At 40.5% G+C, this 18,930-nt stretch overlaps 1 protein-coding gene across 2 annotated transcripts in view; it reads left to right on the forward strand.

The window, feature by feature from the left end:
• The window catches only part of RRAS2 (RAS related 2), a 39,653-nt gene extending 20,723 nt beyond the window's left edge, over positions 1-18,930 (forward strand). Inside the window, exons 1-6 of one of the 2 annotated variants that reach the window (XM_088525769.1) lie at positions 4,115-4,141; positions 6,375-6,462; positions 7,176-7,278; positions 9,837-9,945; positions 16,841-16,959; positions 17,473-18,930. In XM_088525769.1, coding sequence (XP_088381895.1) covers positions 4,130-4,141; positions 6,375-6,462; positions 7,176-7,278; positions 9,837-9,945; positions 16,841-16,959; positions 17,473-17,560 — 519 coding nt within the window. In that variant the 5' untranslated portion in view covers positions 4,115-4,129 and the 3' untranslated portion in view covers positions 17,561-18,930. Of the gene's footprint in view, positions 1-4,114; positions 4,142-6,374; positions 6,463-7,175; positions 7,279-9,836; positions 9,946-16,840; positions 16,960-17,472 lie in introns of those variants that run through there. The other variant, XM_088525768.1, reaches the window with a different exon arrangement.

Genomic DNA, 18,930 nt, shown 5'->3' on the forward strand with positions numbered 1-18,930 from the left:
AGAAGATGGCTAGCTGTGAATCCAGCCATCTCGCGGTACAAGCGAGGTGCGTTACTGGCTCTTAAAGAGCCTCCTCAACTTGTAATTGCACGTGTGCTGTGAGAAGTTCTGGGAACTTTGGTTTCTTGATTTAATCCGTGTTGAACACTTTATCTTGTGAGGGTTCATTTTTGATTTTTAAATATATACTTAATGTTTTTTAGGGAACAGGAAACTTTTCAGTGATGTACTGTAAAATCCCCTCAAGTATCCTCACATCTAAAAGCAGATTTGCACTTGACTAGTGTTTGGGTGGAGATGGTGTGGTTTTGTTTGTTAAATTTTAGCCATTTAAACTGTTTCATCTTCTGATCGTACTGTGTGCAGCAGGAGGGGACAGGCCAGGAGGTAGTGACAAAACCTCTTTCTTCCGCTGGTAGCAAGTTGCTAATGTGGTTCAATTGTATTGCAAAATATTAGTTTAGTAATACTTAACCCTAATTTGAATCATTCTAGAAGGCTGTAATCTGCATGAAACTGCATTTAAACCTGGCAGCTGTGGTTCCCTGCAATGAGCTCCTGCTTTCCTCCTTATTTCCAGTTTTAATGTGATCCTGTAAAGCCTAGTCAGGGACTGGGGACAATTTAAATGCCTTGGGTCACCTATAAGGTGGGGTTTGGGCCAGTCTAACTCTGTGAACCAACTTGTCCAGGTTTGGACAAATATCTGTCAGCCTAAGAGACGGAGGTTTTTTGAGAAACTGCTTTTAGTTGCTTAGCATACACATTATTTAAGACGCATATTTAAATTTGTATACGTTCAGTTAGAGTGACTTGATTCTGACCTATAAAGTGATCTGTGATAAATTGGTCTATGCAGACTTCTCTGCAGTGGCGATTAGTCTGGCTTTGCTAATTATTTGAAGTGTCAGCTGTCATGGCCTAAAGAGATAAGGAAGGTGGGGTATTTTTATTACCTGGTACCGTCGTGGAAAAATATCTTTCTTAACAGACTGCACGTACGCTAAATGTAGGTGTCTTTGTAGCTCTCACCTGAAGTCTGTTGCAGCCTGTAATTTAAATAGATTTAGATTACTGAAGTGAATAGCTATTTTAAATTGATTTTGTGTCTTTTCCCCTTACTGTACTTAAATTTTATAAATCAAAACAACTTATCTTACCCAGTATTGTATCTTGAGGTATTCTAATGATGCCATATATATATATATGATAGAAGGTATTCCGGTAACTTGCCTTTTTTTCCTTAAAGGCATTTTTATTAACCTTATTTTCATTTCATTTGTGGCTCCGTTCCCTCTATATGGTCCTAATTAGTTATTTATTTTGGAGTTAGTGTTGTTGTTGTTGTTTGTTTGTTTGTTTGTTTGTTTTTTGGAAAAGCCTTCTTGAGGTAAAAATTGAGGTTGACCAGCAGAGCTTGCATAGCCCACTGTGTTGAAAACTGCTCCTGATAAAATTTCATAGGTAAAAAAAAAAAAAAAAAAGTACTGTGTAGTTCATATTTTTAACATTCCTTGAATTGCAAGCGGCCAAGATCAGGAGGACTAAGCACTTAACATGCTTATAGCTCTTGCAAATGTTTGTTTTGAAGCAAAAATGAAATTAAGTGAAGTTAAGATTCATCATTGCTTGCAGGATAGAACATATTTTATAGTCAGACAAGTTTAGACCTGGGGAGTTGTGCAGTCTCGAGGACCTCTGTAGGTGTTACTGGCATTAAAGTGCACTAATTAAAAGCATTGCAAAGAAGCCTTAAGAGGCAGTGAAAGTCTTTATTCCTCCAGTCTTGAGTAATCAAAGTTGTATCTGCCATGAATGGTTCAAGTCTGAAGGTATATTGCTAATAGCAAGGCTTTGGGTTAGTGTACTCCGTGCTAGGTGTTGCTTGATTCTTAGAAGTTGGATGCCAATTACAATTAAGAGGCAAATGTCCACGGTAGGATAAGGAGCTACTGTAGCTGCACGGGTGTATGGTTGTAACTGAACAATGCAAGCACGGTGCAAATTTGGTTTGAATTCAGGTTTTGAAAGCTATTTAAAAAAAAAAAAGTGCTGAACTGCTGTTTTCTGAGGACACTAGTATTTTAAAAAGGTGTTTACAGGCATTTCAACTCTTAACTGAAAGAAATCATACAGTAGAAGGTGAAAGCTGTGTCTTACTGACAAATACTGAGAGAGGAGCGTAAGGATCAAAGACGATGCTCTATTATAACTGATGGTCACCTAACATACAACTCGTGTGCAGCTTGTTTACGACTCATGCTGCTCTTTCACACCTCAGAGCAGCAGGAAGCGCTACAAACTGAGGAAAGCTTTCGTGGTTGCCTAGAACACTGACTGTCTTCAGGTTTTTAGAAGAAAGCAACAAATGCTCTTACTGTTTCTAAAACTAAAATAAAATTATCCCTAGGGACTTGTGTGAACGTAACTGGATAACTGGAAGGTATACATGTCCTTCCGTAGCATAATCTAAACTTTTTGTCAGCGTTCAACATGAAAATACATCTTACATTTCCGCCAAGTGGCTGTATGCCATCTAAAATGCTTCTTTCTGGGCACGCTTTGGGTAGGTGAGTGCACCTTTGGGTGTCTTTAGTGTTCGTGTGCGTGTGGCAGTCGTCTGCGGTGTAGGTGCTCCTCTGCCCCTGACCCCAGCAGGCCTGGGGCTCCCGCAGGATCTCTTCAGGTGCAGGGGCCCTATGAGTTGCTTTAGCTACCAGTGATGCCCGGCAGAATGGCTCTAGGTCGGAGGCAAACTGTGCGAGATGGCTGCACGTTGCGGCTTGTCCCGTGACACCATATTGGTGCTGGAGACTTTGAACTTGCCTGTGCTTCTCTAGGGATAGGAAGGGAAGTGTAAATAACACTTGAAATAATCTCTAACATCTTCTGCACTGTGGAAGAGGGTAAAGTATGACTGATTTATGGAGTTAGTCATTTAGATCTTCATGCGTAGTCCGTTGTTGTTGTTGTTGTTTTGCTGTAGTCAAGCTGCTCAGGCAGAGAGCTGGCCTCTCATCTCCCTACTGGCTGGCCAGGCCACTTTAATCCTTGTCTTATACTGTGGCAATGACCTAGTCTAAGACCTAGTACATTCTCTTAAGTGAAGAAAGATGGTTAGAAAATAACTTGGGCAGATTTCATCCTTTTTCTGGTATTTCTGATCAACGTGTCATGTGGTGTACGTAGAGCTGGTGGTGCTATGTTATGTCCGTGGCATGAAGATGTGTCACTGCATCCTTCAAGTGTATGTTTGAGTAGATAGAGAAGCTTTGCTAAGAAAGTTCTGCCATCTCCAGCCCTCAGCCTGGGAGGTGTCTTAGCATCGTGTGTTTCAGATGTTGGCGAATCAACTCAAGTTTCAAGCTGAAGCTTTGGTGTATAGCGTTCACTAACTTGTTTGCTTTAAGCTATAACATGTAATTTATAGCTGGGAAGGATTTCTGGGCTGTTCACAATGCTGAAATTGTAGATGTTATTTAAATCTAAAACTGGCCTGTAACTTCAGATGGAGGGTGGAAACCCTTCTATTTCCTTGCCTTCACTGTTCACTGGCTTGGAACCAAGAACACATTTGAACATGTGGAAAAAATTTAAATAAGCAACTAGTTACTCTTTGAAACATAAAGCATATATTTAGTAAATACAAATGGAGATTATAGACGTAGCAAGGATGAATATATATTTTGGCATGTACCATTCCTTTAACTTAGCCATAGTGGTATGCTTTTCCTGTGCTGTGCTGGACTGCCTTTACTCTCATGCTCTTCAAGTTTTGTGTAAAGATAAAAAGGAACAGATGATGCAACCATAGCTTGTAGTACCTTGGTATAACGTCCGATTTCTCCCTCTCCCTCCCCTTAAGTTAAATTCTGGGCAAAACAAAGGTGTGTGGTGTCTTTTTTTTTCCTTCTTCTTCTTCTTCTTCTCCCCTTCAGACTATGGGCTATTTACTATGAATAGTAATTAAAAATAATTTTTTTAAAAAAAAAAAAGCTGCCCAGGAAGCTGCAGTATCAATTCAGGGAGAGGGAATCCCAGGATTTGCACATGAGGGAATCCCGGGAATTACACACGAGCTGATCTGACAGAGAAATTCCCCTATGTGTAGTAAAGGCAAAATCACTGAATGGGGAAGATGGTAAGCTGAAAGCAGATTTTCACAAGCTCTCCCCTCCAAAAGACTTCAGTGTTTAGAGCAGTGATTAAAGAATTCTTATAATCTTAAATGGGAGTAAAACTGTTAGAGTGGTATCAGATATGGCAGTCTCATCATTGCAGAACATTGCTTGTAGGAACCCCTTGGGAAAGGGGGAAAATCAGCATTGAGGCACGCTTAAAGATGACAAGTGTGAGTATGGGAAGAGTTGTTGGTGGGTTGCCCAGCTGCAAGTTTGTTTGAATTACTTGGCCTGGGCAAACATGGTATAAAACAAGTGGAGCCGTTTCTTACACGGCAGAGGGCAGCTGGACTTGTGGTAAATGCTGAGCAATATGCAGTTGGATTTCATGCTTCATGCAGTTATCTCTGGTGGGACAGATCATTAGGATTACCCTTTTCACAGGAGCATGGTGTGGTTAGTTTTGTTAATGCTAATAGGTGGTCACTGAGGCAACGTTCCTGGGAATACTGGGCAGGTGTATGCTAAGAGGCAGGTTTTAATCTCTGCTCCAGGAGTCAGCCCTTCATGCATTTTCACATTTTGTGCCTTACTGCAAGAGACCAACAGCAACCTGGGCACACCTGGGGTTGTGGTGCGTGCTTGGGCAAAGGGGTGCGCGTCAGGGAGGCGCGTGGCGAGCAGGGAGGTGTTCGTTGCCACTGAGGCAGCTGCGGCCCTGGTACCCGGCTCTGCTGGGACCACGGTGTCCGGGGTGCGCATGGCCGGATGGCAGGCGCCGGCTGGTGCCGTCAGGTTGAAGTCATCGTCGTGCGTCGCTTTGGCAGGAGGACGGGGAAGTTCAGGAGCCAGTCCTCGTGGGCAGGCCCAAGCTGAATCCAAGCAAGAATAAATACACTTACATTTGTCAGAACAGGCTTGTCTGGATTCTGTACTGATAAGTTTCCTTTGGAGGAAGTTAGCGGGCTTGTACTGCAGTTTTTGGATTTCCCCCCCTCCCCTGCCATGGTGACATCTATCAGTGCGACTTGGGTAGTTTAGAGGATGGATGTTGATGACTTGTTGTCAGAGTGATGGTTTGTTGGTATCTTTGTTTAGTTGGGAAGATGATTCAGTGAGAACTTCTAATTTTGAAATAAACAAGGAGATGCTCCCTTTTTTGGGTGATGGTCATGGCTTTTTTTTTTTTTTTTTTTTTTTTTTTTTTCCATACAAGAGCAACTCATCCTCCTTTCGGCTTCCTAGGAAACTATAATTAGGTTTAAGGCATTCTTATTTGTCTGTTGACTTAGAGGCTGATTAACATAGGCTGCTGTAATGTTTACCTGGATACATATACACCTGATAATCTTAATCACTAAATAATCAGAGTATTACACATTTCCAGTCCAGAATCAATGCACTAGTATGGTTTTGGTTCTGGGTAAAGATAATTCTCTGTGACTTCGTATGAACTAAAAGTTCCCATTGAGAAATCCACATTTGTATGTTTCTTTGGACAGTATCGTTAGCCACAGTATTCAGTATCCCGTTTCCCAGCCTACAGAGAGGTACTTCATTCTGTGGTTCAAGTTATAGATAACAAACGTAATAGCATGTGGTTGGAATCTCGGGTTTAGGTACCCAGAGATGCAGATGCTTTATAACTTCTGCTTTCAAAAATTGCCCTGGAAGGAGCACTGCTTAAAGGCATTAAAAACATAAGATAAATCCTAGGAACAAGAGTAATCTACTAAATTTCATCCAGTTTAAAAACTTAAATGTCATTTGTTCTGCATGAACTTATTACTAGAAATAGTAACTACTAGAGAATTCCAGAAATGGATGAGAATAACTCAGTGCTTCCTAGAAAAAGACGGAGGGTTCTGGAAATTCTTAAGAATTGCCAGTAAATTCTAAGTCCAACCAAAAGTGGACAATTTCCTAGCAGTGTTGACTTGAACATTGTAGTTTCTGGGACTTTCTGCTGGGAAATGCTAGGGATTGTTAGAAACTTCTAGGAAAATGCTAGAAATTCACTAAGAGTCCAATAAACTCTGGTAATCTGCTATTAATTTCTAGAATTTATTAACATTTACCAGAAATAGAAAAGTTATTATTTCCTGTCCTCTCAGATAGAGTGACAAACTGCTGAATATGAGTATTGACCTGCTCATCTTTACTGGGCATGAAGGTTACAGTTTTAGCTGTGTTGCTCAATGAGTCCCTTATATATATATATACTTGACTTACAAATAAAATTTTCTTCTGCAGTCCTATTTTGTTACGGATTATGATCCCACAATTGAAGATTCCTACACCAAACAGTGTGTGATAGATGAAAGAGCAGCGCGCTTGGACAGTAAGTAGACAAACTAAAGCATCGTATGAAGTGATCTGTAGCTGTCGGGGCCCATGTTCGCGGTTGTATGTGTAAAATGTACTGCCGAATAACTTTGCAGTAAGTGATTTTACACAAGCTTGCAGCTGATAAAAGCTGGTGTACTGTCATTTTATTGCTGAGGTATCAATGATTTAAAATGTTTAGACTTTACATATATTTAATGTCTTTGTTTACCGTAGATGGAACACTTTTTTTTGACAGACTTATTCCTGAAACCTTAATGCCTGCAAAATTGGGAGAATTTGACAATTCCTGACAATTACTCGTGTGACATGATAGAATGAAAAGCATGTCTCCAAGCCCTCATGTTTTGCCTCTCCCAAATAAAATATAAATGTTTGCCTTAAGAGTTTCAGTTCCCGTTTGTGAATAATTTAATTAAAGAGAAAACAATGTATCTGCTTCAGTCCCTCTATCTTTTCCAGCTATTTAAGCTGGTCTTGAATTAGTGAAAATACACCTGCACTTTGTCTTTCAGTTTGGTTTGGAGGTCTTGAATTGCTGAGTTAGTCCCAACAAATTGCTGGAAGACTCATTAGAAAATCCTGTAGTGTCTATGTGAAGTGATTTCCACATAACTTCTGGTATATAGGAGAGACTGTCACACTATTCTCTTAGGAAGTATTCTTAAGAAGATAAATTCTAGTAATTAACATTTTGTGTATGTTCAGTTCTGGATACAGCAGGACAAGAAGAATTTGGAGCCATGCGTGAACAGTACATGAGGACAGGGGAAGGTTTTCTGCTTGTTTTCTCAGTCACGGACAGAGGAAGGTAAGCTTGATGCCCACTTATTTAAAGCAAACAAACAATCCACATTTGAAGCTTAATTAATCTTAAATTGTTGCTCTAACATTACTGAAATGATCTCTGACAGAAGTCATAAGAGATATATTCATCTTTGTTCTGAGGTATTAGTATTCTTTCAGTACTAATGGAAACCCATTTTAAGTCACTGTTTAAGATGGTTAGCATCTATCTTTTACAGTATGTTGTTTAATAAAAAATGGTGACTCTCTTCAGGTACTTCATTACAGTTAAAATTTGCCCTGAATACTAGCTTCCTGCAAATGGATGAGGTGTAAAGCAAGTGCAACACACTATGATATCTGATCAGCTCTTGAGAAATACCTCCTTGGCCCATGCTTGTTGATGTCCAGGGACCGGCTCTGTGCGCATTTCTAAGTTTTACATTCCTTCAGAATATATGTTTATGTCTTCAAGTAGGCAGATATTCACCCTTGTTTATTCCTACAAATTGATTGGAACCTACATAACTGATATATACGTGTGTGTGTGTAAGTATATATGTATATACACAGTCACTTAAGATTTTGAGTATGATCTTCTATTGAGATTATTAAATATATATTGTAGAGCAGAAGCTGTCAGGGGAGCTCTCGTTTTGAGTTGCAGTAGAAGAACTATAAGATGACTAAATCACTGTACTCAAAAGTTCGGTCTGTAGTTCTTTGGCGTTTTTCTTTTCCCCTTTCAGATTCAGTCTGGGATCTGAAAACTGACTTCGGAGTTTATTTTTGATAGCAGAGTTTATAGAGTTTATGTTTGTAATCAGAATTAAGATACATGTTCCGTGGAGCATACATATACTTCCTTCGGATCTGTATCTTGCATTTAAGAAGGTTGCTAAATGCAAAAATCACCTTGAAATACTGAGCAGAAAAAAGGCTCATGCTTTTGTCAAGAGATCTGGGTTTGTGGGTATAAGATGTATTGAGCAACTTGTGTTAGCATAAATGTTTTTGCAGCAAAGAGCTGTAGATTTTAAAAGTCATTGTGTGAACTCTTGCCTGACTGAAAATTTTAAGCTTTTGTTTGGTTCTTTCTCAAAGGATTTGTCTCAATTTTAAGCAGGTCATGGTATGTTAAGCTTTCATATCACTTTCTTCTCTGAAATTCCTAAACTTAAGGTGAAGATCATTGTTTTCAGTTTTGGTCTCATATTTATTTATTTTAAGATTTACTTTATGTATCTGTTAAATTCTAGATAGTGGCATCTGTTCTACCATGTTTGCAGAAAGTAATTCTGACCAAAGAAGAAATATAGGTGAACTAATTGGTAGCTTTCACTCTGCTTAGGACAACACCTAGTTCCTCCTCCTTTCATTCAATTGCTACAGACTTCTGTGTTAAAACACCACCTAAGTGGAGGTGTGGGTATGCTTGGCAGTATACCTTCCTTCTAATTCATCCTTCTCCTTTATGTGGGTGAGGTGGGTTGGCAGTCTGGCTCCATAACTTTTTTTAATGAAACTTCCTTATCAATCATGATCTTGCTTTTTAGTTTTACTTTACAAATCTAAATGTAAATGTGGTGTTCAGAAAACGGGTAGATGAGGCACTTAGGGACATGGTTTAGCAGCCCTGGTGGTGACAGGTTTACGGTTGAACTTGTTGATCTTGAAAGTTTTTTCCAACTATAATGATTCTATGCCTTCAGGCTCTGTGCCTGAAGTTAAACGTGGTGTTTGGGATGCCTCTGATACAGAGGCTGTTCACTCGTCTCCAACTTTTGTAGTGATCTCTGTGTAGTGATACGGCTCTAACAGCATTCACTAAAAGTCGTGGGGTTTTTTTTGTTTGGTTTTGTTTGTTTTTTGTGAAGAGGTACCTGTTTAGACCCGAGTTAACTTATTTCATGTACTTGTTTTGCGGAAGCTTTCTGCTTTTCTCGCCCTCCATTAAGCAGTGCTGGCAATAGCCCTTACTGCCTAAATATCTCCAGTAGCTGAAACAACTTGGTTGGCCATCCTAAGTATGTATACAGGAAACTGGAAAGCTTTCTGCTTATTTAGCCCCATCATTTTTCTGTTCTTCAACTAATGTGATTTACCAGCTTCATAACTTGCCCAGAAATTCCTGGAAGCAGCTGTAGAAGCTTTGGGGATACCAGGTAATATATTCGTCATCAGTATCTCTAGACTGAAGTTTGAACATCCTAGCCAGAGCTGATCTACAAAAAATCAGCATTTGGCAAATGAACTGTTCGCTTGGTTGTGTCTCAGGCCGGGGGAATCCCAGTGCCTCTGGAATGGGACACAGCGAATGTTCTGCTTGCCTTGCAGTGCAGACCATGCCCAAGTGTGTAGTGCAGTGCTCCCTTGAATCAGGATTTTTTTACAGTTGGGGCATTGATTGGTTCTTTAACTGGTCGTGCAGTGACAGTGGACTCTGAGGGAACATCTGCAGCTGTCTGTGCTTGTGTGACAGGGCAGGGCAAGGCCTAATCGATGATTCATCGTTCCCGAACTTCTGCAGAGCTTGAGAATCTACAAATTAGTACACTGACAATCTGCTTTGTTCTTTTACAGTTTTGAAGAAATCTATAAATTTCAGCGGCAGATTCTTAGAGTGAAAGACCGTGATGAATTTCCTATGATCCTAGTTGGTAATAAAGCAGATCTGGACCATCAGAGACAGGTGAGCAATTTGGTATCGATTACTACTAGCTTTTCTTCCTGGAAACTTTACATGTTTCCCCTCAACTTGTTGCTGGGGTAGCAACAAGTTAAAAGTGAGTAAATAGTATTATCACAGTGCAAGAAACACAACTGATGCTCACTTTCTATTCCTGAATAATCTTAGAAGTATGATGGCATTCCACATACCGCAGATCTTCTCTCTGACTCACTGGGGTGATGTTGAGACCAAATCTGTTCACGTACGGAGCTGAGAGCTTTCTGTCATGACTTGATTGCTCAGGCATGAACGTGTCTAATTCCTCTGTTGTGTTACTCACCACAGCGTGCTGTGCCAAGCAGAGCACATTCCAGCGCTAGCTCGGGTGACTGTGGGACTGCACTGATGTTGTTTTTATTGTTCCCTGCTGTTATGTGTAAATGAGTAGTCATTTGTCGTTTTCTTCTCTCTTTGGCTATTTAATTTCTGCATAATTGGTTTACATCTTTTGAAGCTTGAGGTACAATGACAAAATTTATTCCTTATTTAAATGACTTATCTATTAATTTCAAAGCCTTAATTTTACTAGCCTTGCACCTAGTTGCAAGCGTACTCAGAATGGTTTAAAGGAGGAACTTAAATTTGTTTTTCCTATTTACACTTTCAATTTTCATGCACCAAATTGCTGAAATGAAAATAACCTTAATATGTCCGCAGAAAAGGATCAGTTGTCAAACTGTACATGTATTTTTAATGAAAGCAAACCAAGAGTTACTAAAAATGTAATTATTCTGAGATTTTCACAAAGAAAACAAAGCTTTGAATAGTAAGGAATTCCCAGATTTGGTCACCCAAAAAAAATGAAGTGACTTCGACGTTGTTTGTGTCCACAAGTATTTACCTAGCATCTTTTTTTCTTTTTTTTTTTCTCCTCCTCCGTCAAGAACTTATTTTTTTGGAAAAGCTGAAATAAGGCCTGGAATAAACATTAGCAGATTAGTGGTTTTAGTACCTTTTTTCTTATTTATTTATTTATTTATTTCTTCTCTCTGTTGTAGTTTTAAAGAGTTTTTTGAGAGTCTTCAGTGCAAGAAAAAAATCCCTGATTTCTTGATTGTCACTGTCACAACATCTTGCCCTGGAAGTAGAAAGGTCATTAAAAAACTAAGACCTGTGTTGAAAGATACAATGTATTGAGAAATTTTCACATTTGCCTCACTATGTTTATCAGATGTCACTTCAAATAGACATACACAGAACTCTCCAGCCTGTCCCTGAGACAAAAGTGAAACTTGCATTACTGTTATTCTCCATCAAGATTCCTGGATTTAACCATGCAAGTCCTGGAAAATAATGTACTTTATTTAATCCATGCGGACAAGACAGCAGCATGTAAACTGTGCAGGTGAAACTAAACTATAACTGTACCAAAGCAGACTACTTGATGAAGGACAAATACCCAAGAAGGGGGAGGGAAATAGCATCATCTCTATCAATCCTTGATGCTCAGAGGATGCTCGTGAATGTAGATCCATTGTAATTCTGTAGATCCATTTCTAGAAATTGCTATGAATTGTGTTCTTTTATTCCTCCATCTGCCTAACGCTGTTATACAGGTTATAACTTACCTGTTTCTCCCTTAAAGGAAGAGGTATCTATCGTTTCTTTTCCTACCACAGTATCCTCCATGCTCAATCTCTAGCTACTGCTTCAGATGATGATGGACTGATTTCAGTTTATGCTCAAGCAGCAATATTCAAGTTGTTTAACTCCAAAGTTTTACTGTTTAAAACTTCTGGTATGTAGAAGTAAAATAGTACTTCTAGGTTTTCTGGAATAGCTGGATACGGGTCTTTAACTTGTATACACATGCATGTATGCACACACATGTACATGCTCTTCCCTCCTTCACGTGGTGCGCTTCAGCTGGCGTCAAGTCAGTTCGAAGGGGTGGCTGTGAGATGCGGGGCTGACATAAGGTATCTGCAAAAGGGAGAGGTCCCCTCTGCCCTGCCTGGCCTCCCTCCCTCTTGCCTTTGCCTTCTCACACTTAGCGCTCATCTGAGGCACTTGCTGAGTTGAATCATCTCTGTAGACTGGGAGTGCAGACAAACAAGCTGGGGTGACTTTTCAGTGCTTGAGCGAGTTAAATCAGCTCTCGGAGAGGCGAGCGCCAGGGGCGAAGCATGGGAAGGGGTGGGACTGTGGCCGGGAGCCGAGCAGGGAGGAGCTGGGCTGGGGGAGCCGAGGCCTCGGGCCTCGCCTTTTGGCAGCAGCAGCACCTCGATGTTATCAGCTGGTGCGAAAAGGCAGCCGGAGCCCCTGCTCCCATCGCGGGCGCTGCGCCCGCTCCGTCGCGTGACCCCCAGGTGCGGGTGGCGGGCAGCAGGCTGCCCCAGCACGCTGGCCTGGTTGGAAACTGCCCCCGCGCTTCCCCACCTATGGGAAAATGCAGCCGGGCGAGCAGCACCCGGCTCCTGCGTGCGGCAGGGCAGGCCTGGGGAGCTGCAAGTCCTCAGCCAGCATGGGGTGGGAGCTCTGTGGGAGTGAGAAGAGGAAAGTGCCTCCAGGCTGTAACTTTCATAGGCAAAAAGAGAAGTGCCGATCTTCTCCGTTTCCCTATTTCCAGCCTGCTAGTCTATCAGGTCCTGCCCGAGTTGCTCCATAGATCTGATTAGTCAGACTCCAGTCTGACTAATATAATATATTGCCCCAGTCCTTTTTCTGTTCTGTTTTTTTTTCTGCAAAAAGTTATCGTATTCTTTTAAATTTGTGTAATCACGGCTATATGCTCTTCAGCTTCAGAAGTTAAAAGCAGTATTTTCAGAATCCAGGAAGTTGAGTGTAAGTGATGTTTAGAACAAAACTGCCCCCACCAGGCATCTGCTTTCTGGTTTTGAAAGCTAGGAGGCAAATCAGTGAGCTACCTGCGCAACGCGTGCTGCCTATGAGAATGTAAAACTAAGTGAAAGTAACTTTCTCTGTGTTTTGATCACAAAATGACACTCAGTAGAACTAACAAGTCTTTCTGGAACCTGAGAGTTAAATCTGTAAGAATGTGTTTTGGATCCAAGTGTCAAGAGTCTGACCTGTATGCAAGGAACTATTTTGAAGTTGTGCAAACTAGAGTGCTGTCATTACACAGCTGTAAGTTTGAAAGCAACTTATGTGCAAGTAAGGATCCTAGTGTGGTGGTGAATGCTTCTCAGCACACACTTGAACTGCCTCATACAGCTTGAGCAATAGAAAGTAGGTGGAAATCTAATACAGTCTTGATATGCTGAAGGTTCCCTTGCAGCAGGGGAGTGCATGGGGGCTGGTTTGTTTTTGTTGAGGAAGAAAGATGAAATAGGAAGTGTATCAGAGACTGGTTGCAGTTTTGTCTCCTGCATGGTATGGGAAGAAAAGTCCTGAATATTTACACTTGTTGAGTTGACACAAAAGATTTGCAAGGGGATGTGCAAGCATTAATCTTAGGATTTCTTCTAAGGGTCAAGAATGCTGGTATTTTCAAAGTTCCCTGATCAGTCACAGGTTGGTGACTGTGAGAGTGAGATTTAAGCGTCATCTGTTCTGTAGCTGTGAGCCTCTTAAATGGGTTAACTCAGTATAACTCAAACAACACTGGATTTTTCTACACCAGCCCATTCAGTGGAGTACCTGATGTTCCAGCTGTTACCCCTACTACCAGAGGGGTAAGCTTGCTGATGAAGGATATGTGTATTTATTTATTTAAGATAAGTGCTAGTTAAACTGAGTTGAGTCTGATCGCTCCCCAGATGGCAAGGGGAAATCCAAGTTGCAACAGGAGAGTGTTTGGATTTGGTTAAAAGCTAGTTTTCCCTTTGGCATCACTACTGAACGAAAGCAGTGGCATAGTGCTAAGATCTTGGCTGTTACTAGATGTATTTAAAGCAAGATCCTTGTGACTTCAGTTCATGCCCCAAGAGATGGTCAGCACAGCTAACCCCAGGCAAACAGTCTCGTGGTTTGCCCTTCATCAGCCACAGCCTAGATGCTCATTCCAGGGGTGGTGGATGGGTGCAGGGACCTGGGTGGTGGCTTTCCTTAACACTTTAGCTCTTAGCTTTGGCCATTCTCTTCCTTGTGAACTGTGCATGACAGCATGACAATAACTTCTTGAGGTACTAGCTGCCTTTTTTTTTTTTTTAAGGGAAAAATGGCTTAATACGTGTATTTGTAACTGGCAAATCCAGAGCTATTTTCTGTATAGTCTTCTGAATATTTCCTCTAGTACTGTTGAAATGGAGATTTGCAGAAGTTATTCAAAAAATTCTGAAAAGAATGCTATTGTAGCTAACATCTCCTCTTCAAGGGTGGGAATGGCCATAAGAAATGATGCTTCTACTATCACAGATGGAAGAGCTCTTGATGCTTTACCATGGTTCACCTGATTTCTAGAAAACTAGAATTTGAGCTGTGTAGACAGCAAGTAATCAGTCATTTGGTGCAGTATTTGAATAGAACAAGTTGGAATACGTATCAGTGCTGCATACCCTGCGGTTTGTCTGCACCAGTGTGATTTTTTTAAACAAGAATGTTACCAAAATACAATTAATGGGTGAGTGACTACCATTGCAGAAATGCATCGTGTTAGCCAACTTTAAGCAAGAACTAGCAGCATCTGTGTGGGCTGGTGTGGAAAAAAATCAGGGTGACAGCTCTACTTCTTGGGAATGATGGAACTGTCCACAGGAGCAGAAGAGTGTGTCCGGGTAGGCGACATTGTAGATGGGCCACAGGAAGGTGAAGCTGGATCCCTGCTAAACATAAGAAAATTCCCACTTTCTGATGCAAGGACAGTGTGGCCCTTAGCTAGGTAATTATGGAGGCAGAATATGCATGCAGTGGTGAGGCAGGGCAGCCTTGGAGAGGCTGTTTTTCAGATACAGAAATGAATAGCAACTTCAGAAATGATTATATTTCTGACACTTTTCAGATACACTAATGAACAGGGAGAATTCTGTAGGATGCCTAGGGGAGAATGTTCACAGGATTCTTCATGTTCCAGTAAGAAAGATGCTACTTGTGCAGTGAGGTTTTCCATGTTTGTCTTGCTCCTTTGCATCCGTTCTGGTGCTTAGCTTGAGAAACTCTGACCAAATATCGGGTAGCTTAATGAACGGTATCTGAAAGCAGACAAGAAACTGTATGAAAACATAGAATAAGAATCATAAGTGATTCCTATTGATGTTTATCCTTAAGCTGCTAAAAGGAAGAGTGTTTCACTTCAGGGTATGTGCACACAGGCACATGGACTTGCCACAAAATACATAGGAGTATTTCTCAAAACACAGTCTTCACGGGCTTTTTGGAAAAGGACATTCAACACCAGGGATTGGAGAGCAAGATTGAAATGTATTTTATCTAGCTGGGGGAGCAAAAGCAAAACTCTGGAGTATCACTCAGTTTTCAGATGCTATTGGAGAATTAAGGGATCCCAGTCAGTTTTGCTTTGTGCCCTGGAGCTCCACTAAGGTCGCAGTCATTGATTTCAAGTTGTTGTGTCTTTGTTTATTTGCTTATTTTAAGGCTCCACCAAATGACAATAGTCCCAAAATAAATGCAGGGTTGAGCAAGTGTTTATGAATAGCTGATGTACCCCGACATGCTCCAGCTCATGTCACAGGCTGCCGGGGGCTCCCTGTAGAGCTTCGGGAAGGTTTAGTGGGAGCTGCTCTTGATGCAGCAGCGGAGGATGGGGAGACTCTATATGGGGGTGCAGTGGCACGAGACTGTAGCAAACGGAGGGACCTTGCTGGATACTCTCCGGTTGCTTGTATAGCTGTGAGAAAGGGGCTTTGCAAGCTGAGACATACTTGTATGGTGATGAATGTTCCCACTAGTGTTGTGGGGCTTGGGTTTAATTTCCACATGTTCTCTCTGCGCAGCGTCTTAGTGGAAGTGAATATCTGACAGCCATTTCAAAAAAACAGGAGTTTAGGTTTTTGTTCTCCTGCTGTCAGTCCTGTACGTGCCTCCTTGACACCACTTTCCTGTGGAGGCAGCACAGTCCTGGATGTTTCCTCCTCCAGCTGCTGCCTTGCCAGGATGTGTCGCTGCTTCCTTTCGACGGTGGCTGCCCTTCCCTCCACCTTCCTATGGGTGACCTTCCCCTCAGAGCCACCTTCCTATGAGTGACCTTCCCCTCAGGGCCGTGCTCAAGGTGGCCGTCTCGTGGCTCTGCACTCTGACGTAGGCAGCAGCCTGTGACCAGCCTGCTCCTCTCTCCTCTGGTGTTGCCTTCCACTCCATCCTTTCAGATTCTGTACCAAATTCTTCTGTAATGAGAGAATCTTCTGGAAATTGAGGCATTCTTGATCTCCCTTTTTTCCCTTGTCCAAGGTAGACCAGAGGTAGACAGGATTTCTTCAGTGGCGCTAGATCTAGAGACTTCAGGGGTATCTCTTGTAATTCAAGCTGTACTTAGAAACGTCTGTCAGAAAAAAACTTTGCTGTGCCATAAAGAGATTTCTTATGACTTTTATAAAGATTCAAAGACTAAACATCACTTTAAGTAATAATCTTTTTTTCCGTAATTTTTTTTTCTCTCTCTAGATTTAGTCGGGACAGGGAGAGGATGAATTTAGCAGTTAGTATCCAGAGCCGTGTTAGTAATCCAGGACTTCTGTTTGACTGAAGCACTTGCTCTGAGCAAGACTGAGGGACTTGTGGCTCCTTTCAAAGGAAAACTTGGTGGATTTGTGTTCTGTCTTTATTATGTGGACAGTGCAGAAACTCTTCTGTGGCCAAATACTATTTACTGCTTTTACAGTGAAGCGTTTAGCATTTCTGTTTGAGGGAAGTAGACTTTTGATGTGTATTTGCAGTGGTTGCTCATCTGAATCTCCCTGCCAAACCCTTGCTTGAGCTTAACGGTTGATTTATGTTGCAGGTGACACAAGAGGAAGGTCAGCAGCTAGCACGACAGCTTAAAGTAACGTACATGGAAGCCTCAGCAAAAATCAGATTGAATGTAGACCAAGCTTTTCATGAACTTGTCAGAGTTATAAGGTAGTGTAACTTAAATTTTGAAAAGTTAGTGTCCTTTTATTACTGGGTAGCTGCAACAAATGTGTGAAGGAGACGGCTAAAATTCTACTCTGTTTACTCGAAACTGCAACCAACACTAGATGTTCGTATGCATAAGAAAAAATGCTTGTGACTACTATGTGGATTTAAAAGATCATTTTGCATTAATTTCTTGCATTGTGTTGATCATAAAGTAAGCAAGCCTGATGAATTAAGTCAGATTATTGGCCTTCTGTAAAAAGAGATGTCTTTAAAAAAAGAAAAAAAAAAAAAAAAAGGTAAAGCAAAAACCTGTTGCTCGCTAAATCAATAATTTGGATGTGAAAAGTAATTCAATCTCTAGAGAACATGCAATGATAACTTTTAATGTAGTATTTTTTATTTAATGGAAAGTGCTATATTTTTATTAGAGTTTGTAATTCTATTTTTTCTATCTATATCTATCTATATCTATTTTGATTTTATTAGAATTTAATTAGAAATTTTTATTTTCAGGAAATTTCAAGAGCAAGAGTGCCCTCCATCACCAGAGCCAACACGGAAAGAAAAAGACAAGAAAGGCTGCCATTGTGTTATTTTCTAAGAATCCCAAGAACTAAGCTATCAACTGCCAGATTATTTTTTTCTTTCCATCTTTTTTCATCACTTCTGGTATTGGTCTAGCCTTATATGTGCATGTCCTATAAGTGGTCACCAGAATAGCCTTAGTCCAAGAAGCTGGCAGAATAGTTCTTAAAGAAGACTCGGTCATCTTGGGGCAGACTTCAAAACAAAACACTAAGGCTGCTTCTTTAATACCACAGTTCCTTCCTTCTCTCCCTTAAGAGCTTGCACCTTGTGGAGTTTTATTCGCAAAGGAGATGGAACAAAACCGTGTAGGACAAGGTGTGGAAGTCACGCATAAGTTGTTTCTTGTGAATTAATTTATTTTTACTTCTGACATTTCATTAGCTATTGCAAAGATATTGAAGTATAGAGTATACTTTTTAAAAGGGGTGGATTGGCTTTTTGCCCTCACTTAAATTAGACTTGAGTATTCAGCTAGCCTTAAGAAACGTACACTGAATTTCATTGTCAGCAAAAATGTTCATCTGTCGTTTATGCTGCAGTTTTATTTCAGTGGCCAAAACAGTCTACTGTATTTATTTTATTAATCCAGAGCAGCTACAGGATGATTACTACTACTATTAGAATATGGCCAAATACCTGAGCTAATTCTGGATTGAGGCATTTCAGCTTGTTATGAAATTTCACATTGCTGTTTGAAGAAAAAAAAAAAAAAGAATTAATGTGTCTTCCTTTGTATTTCTGGGTGAGGGATTGAGGAAAACTTAAAATTGTAGCTGTTTTGTTTTATGTGATATAAAAATGAATTTGATCTTTCCATTGTCAGAGATGATTAAATGTTTTTGCTATATACTTTTATACATTATTTTCTTATCAAACTAGGTAACAAGTATTTTTATATGTTTGTAAGCAAATATGCTTTCACAGCATAACTTGTGTATATGTAAAGATGAGTATTTAATTCTCACAGTTCACTTTTAACTGACAAAATGTGGGATTTGCCAAACTGTGGTAAACTTCTCCTTACTGTTCTGAGTATACCCAAGAACGGCTAATGATGTGCCTGCCCAACACACCCATGGAGTAAAATCTAGTGTTGTGTTTTAATCAATTTCAGTATCCCTTACTAAAGACTGACCATTATGTGAATTATTAAACTGTAAGACTTTTAACTGATTGTTTAGTTAAACTATGGATGGTTGTTTAATTTGAGTTGTGTGGATTGTGTTTAAACAATTCAAGAATATGTTCCCTGATACTGAAATATGGAGTGGTATTGCACAGTTGTCACCTTACTGAATGTGTCCGACAGTTCTTTGAAACTTGATTATTAAGCAAACCCTTGTATAACTTCAGGTGCTAGAATTAAAGATGATCTAACCATTA

This window comes from Tinamus guttatus, unplaced genomic scaffold (genome assembly GCF_059628265.1).
Source record: "Tinamus guttatus ecotype Peru unplaced genomic scaffold, ASM5962826v1 Tinamus_guttatus_pri_ptg000240l, whole genome shotgun sequence".
Lineage (NCBI taxonomy): Eukaryota > Metazoa > Chordata > Aves > Tinamiformes > Tinamidae > Tinamus > Tinamus guttatus.